Genomic DNA, 9447 nt, shown 5'->3' on the forward strand with positions numbered 1-9447 from the left:
ATCATCAACCAAAAGCGATGCAAACAAATGATGAATGCAATTATAATGACATATCCCGATGACATTGAGACTACTAATGATATGGCATTATGTCAAACAATCTCGAGCTTACCATCATTTACGGGAAATGCAACACATTGGTTAAACAAAATTAGCAAATCATGGCACTATGTTCATAAGCATCAAGTAAGGGCATCATTCCTCACAAGGTATCACTCTAACACTCAAGTGTTTCGGGTGCGAAAGTAAAGCTCAACACATATGCAAATTCACCATAGGCTTACTCTTAGTCCCGGACTCCACTACTTAGTTCGGTAATCAACAACTATCATATGGACTTGTTAAGAATTGTAACTTGGCTAAGGGTTAGGCGTAGGTAAAAATGGATAAATATGGCTACAACTTGACTTGAAAACTTACTTACAAAACACTACTAACTTTTGATCTAGCTCGAAATTTTTCCGCACTTGTGAACTTTTCATTTTTGATTGCCTTTGTTTATTTTCTTTGTTTTCTTTTTCATGCTTTTCTTATTCTCTTTTCTTTTCTTTTCTTTTCAAGGCATCTAAGTTTGTTTTCTCTTTCTTTAAGCACTTTTTCACATTTTCTTTCTTTTTCATCAAGCTAGAATCAATTTTTTTTTCTTCAATTTTAAGTTAATCAAGTCAAATTGGGGTGTTTTTAGAGGTAAAATGTTGAAGGAATACAATGTGTGGAAGTGTGTTCAAAAATCAATAAACAATTTGGCTAAGGCTCAAAAGGTGTAATCTAGTGGTAAAGGGTAGGCTTTTAAGTGGTTTTAAGAAAATGGGGTAATCCTAATGTCATACTCATCTAGCTATCGACACTCAACCATATAGTCTCGAACGGACACCGAGCAAGTTCTAGGAATTAGACATGCAAACGACACTCACAAAAAAAAACAATTAGGCTCAAAACATGCTCAGATAAAAGTGGTGTCATGCTCAAAAACTTAACTCTTATGAAAAAGTGCCAAAGTGTGACAAATAATTCAGTTTTTGAAAGGTTCCTTTTTGCCCCAGCAGTGTGCTTCTCAATCGAGAAGCATCACTTAAAAGTGCTTCTCGATCGAGAAGCTATGAAGAATTCACTTCGTCGAAAAGTGGCCTTCATGTCTTGGTCGAGAAGCACCACTTAAAAGTGCTTCTCGATCAAGACATGCCAAAAACTGAATTTTCACAACTTAAATTTCTTTCAACTTTTTGGTACAAATCATGAATCCGCATTAAGTAACCTCTGAAAATTCGAAAATCACACAAGCCATTACTCAAATTCACCCTAATCTTATCGAAACATGTCATACAAATTGCATTTCATTAGGCAAGCATCGACACTCGATTGTTTAAACTAGAAAATGCATTTGAATAAATTCATTGATCGGGACATAACAATTGTTGACAACTTTCATAAGTACACCAAAGTTACTAATCATGCTCTCAACATACTAAGCCAATGATTTAGTGCTAGAGGTGCCACAAAACAACTAATCAAAACTAAACAATCCTAAACACACGACATAAAGTAAAAGACATAAAGCAATAAACAAGATAAAACACGAGATACAATTTCACAACCCTCCTCACACTATTTCTAGCTTAGTCCTTAAAGCATAGAAATAAAAATAAAGCATGAAATTGTATGAGAGAGTTAGAAAGTGCAAATCTCGCTAGTCGAACTCCGGGGTAGCGGGGGATTGAGGGGGGTGTCAATCCACTCAATGATGCCTTGACCATTCACATAATTTCGGAAATCCGCCCTTTGCCGTTCGATTTTATCTTTCAACCGCCCTTGCTTATATTCGATTCTTGCCATTCCCCGCCTTTGGGCCGTCTCCATTCGCTCCAAAATTTCTTTTTGCTCCGCCCAAGCTTGGCGGTTGTAATCCGCCATTTCATTAAACCGATGGTCAAAAGCGGACCATTGGGCCTCGGCCCTCCCATAACTTGCTTTCGCAAAACCTCCTTGTGGCGCCTCTTCTTCTCCTTGAGCGCTAGATTGCTCGACTCCTTTCCCTTTCCTTCGTGGTTGCTCCTTTTGCCTTCTCGGAGCCGGCGGTGGAATTTCCTCGGGCACAAACTCGGCTTCCTCCCCAAATTCCGCTCTACGAGCCGCCTCCGCTCCATGCTCCTTAATCCAAGCCGGACGCTTGTAGTAAGGAAGGATTACCCCGTTGTGAACATACTTAGCCCGCTCCAAATACTCCGTGTTAATCATTCTCGGAGCCGTGTGGGTATAGTCGGAGACATCGGTTAACCCTTGGCGGGTTGCCAAAAAGTAAACGAGTGATGTGAACCCAAGAGGTGTTGTATTGTCCGGGACCGCTTGCAACTTCCGATAAAGCATTTCCGCCGAATCCACTTGATATTCTTCCACCTCGGGGTGCATAATCGCGTTTAACATGAACAACTCACTTTCGCCCACCTTGTTGTACTCGGTTCGCCCTCCAAAAGTGTGGCCTAACCATTTAATTACTACCACCAAAGCCGTATCCTTGATGTCGTTTACCTTCGACACTCTTGCCCGGAACACCTCTTTATCGGACAACTCATGCCATGCCGCATCCCAATCAAAACGTGATGATGTCGCCTTCAACCCCGTGTTCCGTAAGTGAAAATACCTAGTCAACTCACCCTTAGTGAGAAACCGACCCACATTTCGCAACCGATATTGCATATCTCCCGCACATTGAGAATGTGGTCGCAAGGTGGTGAAAAATTCATACACCAATTCTTCATAGACATCATGAGAGAGTTCCGCCATGAATTGCAAACCCAACACCGCCAAGTGATGCTTCACCTCTTCTTCTAAACCCAAATCCCTCATGGAATTCCAACAAATTCCGGATGGGATTGCCAAACCGCGTTCCTTCAAGGCTTCATATTTTTCCCCTTCTTCGACTCTACGGATTTCAAATGGAGCATTAAATTGGCGAGTCAAAGCCGTGGTGGAATTTGGTACGGCGGCTTGTGTTTTCCGGCTTGAGGCACGTTGTAGTCGTGGTTCTTGAGCGGAACTTGGGGCTTGACGAGACCCGCTTGGTTTGGTGGCTTTCTTCATGATTTGGTGAAGAAAAGTGGTGGGATTTTTTGAGTTGGTAGGGTGGTGGCCGGATTTCTTGAGAGGGAGGAGAGGCTATGGAGTTAATTTTCTAATTTGAGTAAAAGTGGGGAAGAAGATGAAGGGTGAGGTGTTCTTAAATGGTAAAAATTCTTCTTTGGATTTCAATGGCTGAGATTTTCTTGTTTTGGTGATCCATGTGAAGTGTGCTTCTTGTGAATGGCTTGGATCATTGCCACGTCATCAATCCATGTGCCTTTGACTAGTTGAATTTCGAAATTTGTGAGAAAAAAATTCAGTTTGGCACTGCAGTGTGCTTCTCGATCGAGAAGCTCTTTAAGTGGTGCTTCTCGATCGAGAAGCAATGTTGAAAACGCTTCGTCGAAGATTGCCCTTCATGTCTCGATCGAGAAGTTCACTTAAGTTGGGCTTCTCGATCAAGACATGCACAAAACTGACATTTCTCAAAAATTCCAAAAAAAAAAATCCTACACAACACAAACAATGCAAATACCCCGAAGTTATCTTGAACAAAAAGACATAAATAACTCAAATAAAAATACTAAAATTAAAATATTAACAAGATGAAAACTAAACGAGAAAGGAAATCGAACCTCTCGGGATTGCCTCCCGAGTGCGCTTGTTTAAAGTCGAAAGCTCTACTATCATATGGCGAACTCAAGTGGGTGGGTCGAGGTAACATTGCTCCCCAATTTGATCTGTCAAAGGCCCCAAGTAAGGCTTGCAACGGTGTCCGTTGACCTTTAATGTTTCACCTCCTTGGTTTTCTAACTCAATGGCTTCGTGACTTGCCACACTCCGAATTTTGAAGGGCCCACTCCATCGAGACTTAAGCTTGCCCGGAAATAGTCGCAACCGTGAATTGTACACCAAGACATAAGTTCCTACCTCAAAAGTTTTGGGGGAAATGTGCGCGTCATGCCAACGCTTGGTCTTCTCCTTATAGAGTTTTGCATTTTCATATGCCGAGAACCGGAATTCCTCCAATTCATTTAATTGCAACAAACGTTTTTCCCCCGCCGCCTTAAGGTCAAAGTTCAACTTTTTAATCGCCCAATAAGCCCGGTGCTCCAATTCCAAAGGCAAATGGCACGCCTTACCATACACAATGCGATAGGGGGTCATCCCTAAAGGCGTTTTGAATGTCGTGCGGTATGCCCATAGTGCATCATCAAGCTTCAAACTCCAATCCTTACGAGTGCCATTCACCGTCTTCTCGAGTATCCGTTTCAACTCTCGGTTGGAGACCTCAACTTGCCCGCTTGTTTGTGGGTGATAGGGGGTAGCAACCCGATGGTACACATTGTATTTCTTCATCAAGGCATCGAATTGCTGGTTGCAAAAATGTGACCCACCGTCACTAATGATAATCCTCGGGGTGCCGAACCTATTCATCAAACGCTTAAGGAACTTCAAAACCACTTTGGCGTCATTTGTAGGCAAGGCCTCCGCCTCTACCCACTTTGAAACATAACACACGCCGACTAAGATATATAGGTTCCCATGCGACAATGGAAACGGCCCCATGAAGTCAATCCCCCATACATCAAATATCTCTACCTCTTACACGTAAGTCAATGGCATCTCGTCCCTCTTTGAAATATTGCCAACCCGTTGACACCTATCACAATGGCTCACAAAGTCTTTGGCATCGCGGAATAATGTGGACCAAAAGAATCCGCTCTCCAAAACCTTAGCGGCGGTTCTTGCCACTCCGTAGTGACCGGCATAATCGGATGTGTGACAAGCCTCCAAAATGGGCATCATCTCCTTCAAAGCGACACATCGCCTCAACATCCCGTCTCCACATTCCTTAAACAAATACGGCTCATCCCAAAGAAATCTTTTGGCATCGGAGAGGAATTTCTTCCTTTGATGGTGTGTCAAATCCGGAGGCATGACATTAGAGGAAAGAAAGTTAGCTATATCGGCATACCACGGTGTTTCTACCTCCCGAATCACCATAAGTGTCTCGTCCGGAAACCACTCATTAATCTTCATGCCAATAGGAATAGGCTCCGGATTTTCAAATCTCGATAGGTGGTCCGCCACCACATTTTCCGTGCCCTTTTTATCCCGAAATTCTATGTCAAACTCTTGCATGAGAAGGATCCATCGGATGAGTCTTGGTTTGGCATCTTGCTTTGTGAATAGGTACTTCAAGACGGCATGGTCGGTGTAAATAATACACTTAGAGCCGAGCAAGTATTGCCGAAACTTATCTAGAGCAAAGACTACCGCCAACATCTCCTTCTCGGTAGTGGTATAATTGAGTTGAGCTCCCGCCATGGTCCAGCTAGCATAGTATATCACATGCACCTTCTTGTCCTTTCTTTGACCCAATACGCACCCCAAAGCTTGGTCGCTTGCATCACACATAAGTTCAAAGGGCAAACTCCAATCCGGAGATGAGATAATAGGTGCGGTCACAAGAGCCTCTTTCAATTTCTCGAAGGCCTCATGACACTCTTTGGTAAAATCAAAGGGAGCATCCTTTACTAATAAACTCGTTAGGGGCCTTGCAATAGATGAAAAATCCTTGATAAAACGCCGGTAGAACCCCGCATGGCCCAAGAATGCCCGGACTCCCTCAACCGTAACCGGAGCAACTAGCTTCTCAATAACCTCCGTCTTCGCTCTATCAACCTCGATACCCGCTTCCAAGATCCTATGCCCAAGCACAATACCCTCTTCTACCATAAAATGGCATTTCTCCCAATTGAGCACCAAGTTGGTCTCCTCACACCGTGCCAATACTCGCTCAAGATTAGCCAAGCAACCATCAAATGAATCACCGAAAACGGAAAAATCGTCCATGAATACCTCCATTATGTCCTCCACCATATCATTGAAGATTGAGCTCATGCAACATTGAAAGGTTGCGGGAGTGTTACATAATCCAAATGGCATTCGTCTATAAGCAAAAGTACCGTAGGGGCAAGTGAATGTTGTTTTCTCTTGGTCATCCGGAAAGATCAAAATTTGGTTGTAGCCGGAATATCCATCGAGAAAGCAATAGTACTTGTGACCCGCCACCCTTTCAAGCATTTGATCAATGAATGGTAGCGGGTAATGGTCCTTTCTAGTCTCCGCGTTCAACCTTAGATAGTCAATACAAACTCTTCACCCGGTAACCGTTCTTGTAGAGATTTGTTCCCCTTTCTCGTTCTCCACTACCGTCATTCCTCCCTTCTTAGGTACGCATTGAACCGGACTAACCCAACCACTATCGGAGATTGGATAAATAATCTCGGCATCTAGAAGCTTTACTATTTCCTTGTGCACAACCTCCTTCATATTAGGGTCAAGACATGAGCTTCTCGATCAAGACATGGAAAATTTTTGCCTTGTCTTCATCGAGAAGAGGTTGTCTTGGTCGAGACATGAAGGTCATTTTTGCACGAAGCAATTTCAAACCTTGCTTCTCGACCAAGACATGCACTGTCTTTTGCTTCTCGACCAAGACATGAGTCTAGGAGCTCAAAATCATCAATTTTTCGCACATTTCCCCTACTCATTGCTTCCACATTTTCTTCAAGTTGATCCGTCACAAGATTATCCACGAAATCGACCCTCATACAATCCTCCTCCTCGATGGTACCCCTCATGACCTTCTTCATGTCAAACTCAACTGTTTCCTCATCGATTCGCAAGGTCAATTTCCCACCATGCACATCAATCAAAGCCCTTCCGGTGTTCATGAAGGGTCGCCCCAAGATCATTGGGCACTCCTTATCAACCGCATAGTCCAAAATAACAAAATCAACCGGAAAGATGAATTTATCTACCTTGACAAGCACATCCTCAACGATCCCAAACAGCCTTTTCAACGAATGATCCGCTAGTTGGAGTACCATCGAGGTGCTTTTCACGGTTTGATCTCCACAAAGTGTCCTGAAAAGAGTTAAAGGCATAAGATTAATACTAGCACCAAGGTCACATAGACAATTTATAGAACTCATGTTTCCTATAGTGCAAGGTATAGAGAAACTCCCTGGGTCCTTCAACTTAGCCGGTAAATCATTCAAAATAATGGAGCTACACACTTTCGGAATAGGAACCGTTGCGCCACTATCCCAACTTCTTTTGTTGGTGATGATATCCTTTAAGAACTTGGCATATTGTGGCATCTCGCGTAGTGCATCCGCCAAGCTAAGATTAATTTGCAATTTCTTAAAAATTTCAAGGAACTTGTGAAACTTTTCGTTCCCTTGAGCTTTCCTTAACCGGCTTAGAAACGGGACCGGTGGTACAAATGGTGGTGGCGGTGGCGGTCTCACATAAGGCTCTTCAACCTCAATAGCCACCTCCTCACAAACAATAGGTGGCTCTTGACTAGAGCTAGCAACATCAATCACCACTTGAGGCTCATCCTCCTCAACCACATGCTTCTTACCATTGGCTTTTTCCAAGTTCCGCCCACTCCGAAGCTCTATTGCTTTTAGGTGCTCCCTTGGGTTGTTCTCCGTTGTAGAGGGCAATCCCCCTTGTGGTCTACCTTGAAGTGAGATAGCCATTTGAGAAATTTGAGTCTCCAAATGATGAATAGTGGAAGCTTGGTTCTTCTCCCTTTGCTCCATTTTTTCCAATTTCTCAAGTACCTTGGCAAGCACATTTCCCTCATCCGTATTCCGTGGTTGTTGGAAACCGGGAGGATGTTGTGGTCTACCACCGTAATTGTTCCCATGGTTTGGGTTTCCTTGATACTGACCTTATTGTTGTGGAGGCCTATTATTGCTTTGGAAGCTTGAACCCGCTTGATTAGACCCTTGAGCATTGCCTTGCCCTTCTTGATTTCTCCACCCGAAATTTGGATGATTCCTCCATCCGGGGTTATAAGTGTTGGAGTAAGGATCATTGGCTTGCCTTTGACCCCCAATATAGTTCACTTGCTCACTCATATTTTGCCCCGTGACTAAGCATTCGCCCCCCGAGTGGTTGAAATCCCCACAAAACTCGCATCATACTTGGACATAGGCCACCGGAGCATTTCTTGGTGCAACTTGTTTCTTCAAAGCATCCAATTGTGCTTGGAGTGAAGCATTTTTTTCCTTGATAGCCTCCATCTCCCTCACTTGGTCAAGCGTCATTACCGACTTTTGACTAGCCGATGCCCTTCTATCCATGGGCCCCCATGTGCTACTAACCATGGCCAACTTTTCTACCAACTCAAGAGCCTCTTCGTACGTCTTTTGCATCAAAGACCCACCCGAAGCCGCATCAATAGTGGCTCTAGTGGTGACATTCGTTGCATCATAGAAAATTTGAATCACATGCTCCTTGTTAAGCTTGTGATGGGGGACACTTCTTTGTAAGTCCTTAAAATGCTCCCATGCTTCATAGAGCGACTCCCCATCGAATTGCACAAACTCGAGAATGTCCTTGGTTAGCTTTGTTGTATTGCCATGTGGAAAGTACTTGTTAAGAAAAGCTTGAGCTAACTCCCGCCAAGTGTGGATCGATTCATTGGGTATAGATTGGAGCCACAAACTAGCTTTATCCCTCAAAGAGAAGGGGAACATCCGGAGCTTGATTTGGTCTGCGGTTATCCCATGAAGCTTGAATGTGTTAAGAACCCCCAAAAACTTGGCTATATGTGCATTTGGATCCTCATGTTTCAACCCATAGAAGGCACAACAGTTTTCCAAGAGTTGGATAGTACTAGGCTTGATCTTAAAAGTCGCCGCTTGAACCGGCATAGCGAAACATCCGAACATGGCATTATCCACATCCGGCAAGAAGAACTCGCCCAAAGTTTGCCTCGGTTGATTTTGCACTTGCGGTTGCACCCGAGGGCGAACATCCCTTGGTCGCTCTTGTTGCCTTTGTTGATTCACATTCTCAAGTGGAGGAGGGGGTGGATATTGTTGTTCCCCTTCATCCACTAGAGGATTGAATCCTTCTTCTACCTCATAATCATGCCCGTCACCCTCCATAACTAAAGGAATCCGGGCTCTTCTTCTCACGCCTCTTTCGTAACTACCGAGATCCTCTTGAAAAGGTTCTAGTGGAAGGTTAGCACGTCGTGTATTATGCATACACAAAGGGTAAATTCCTACACAAACAAAGACAAGAGAACTGAGCGTAAATCACGAAAACGCAAGAATGAACAATAAAAGTAAAAACAGAAAATTACGCTAACTCGACCGAATTTCAAAATACTTTCAATCAATTAAACGCAACCTAATCCCCGGCAACGGCGCCAAAAACTTGTTAGCAAAAAGCCAACTCGTAGTACTCGACAAGTCGAGGTCGAACCCACAAGGATTAGAGGTTTAAAGTGAACAAAATTAATTGTGAAATTCAATTCGAAAAGTAATAGAAAGATTGGTTTTGGTTTCAAATAAA

The 9447-nt window shown here is 43.5% G+C and overlaps 1 protein-coding gene across 1 annotated transcript; it reads right to left on the reverse strand.

The window, feature by feature from the left end:
* Nucleotides 1–6452: 6452 nt before the first annotated feature.
* Nucleotides 6453–7876, reverse strand: LOC130015024 (uncharacterized). Its single transcript, XM_056104408.1, has 3 exons — nucleotides 7701–7876; nucleotides 7339–7593; nucleotides 6453–7251 (listed from the first exon to the last, which is right to left on the reverse strand). Exons 1-3 carry the CDS (start codon nucleotides 7874–7876, stop codon nucleotides 6453–6455), a joined length of 1230 nt encoding a protein of 409 aa, XP_055960383.1.
* Nucleotides 7877–9447: the final 1571 nt, after the last annotated feature.

The sequence above is a fragment of the Mercurialis annua genome, linkage group LG1-X (assembly GCF_937616625.2).
Source record: "Mercurialis annua linkage group LG1-X, ddMerAnnu1.2, whole genome shotgun sequence".
Lineage (NCBI taxonomy): Eukaryota > Viridiplantae > Streptophyta > Magnoliopsida > Malpighiales > Euphorbiaceae > Mercurialis > Mercurialis annua.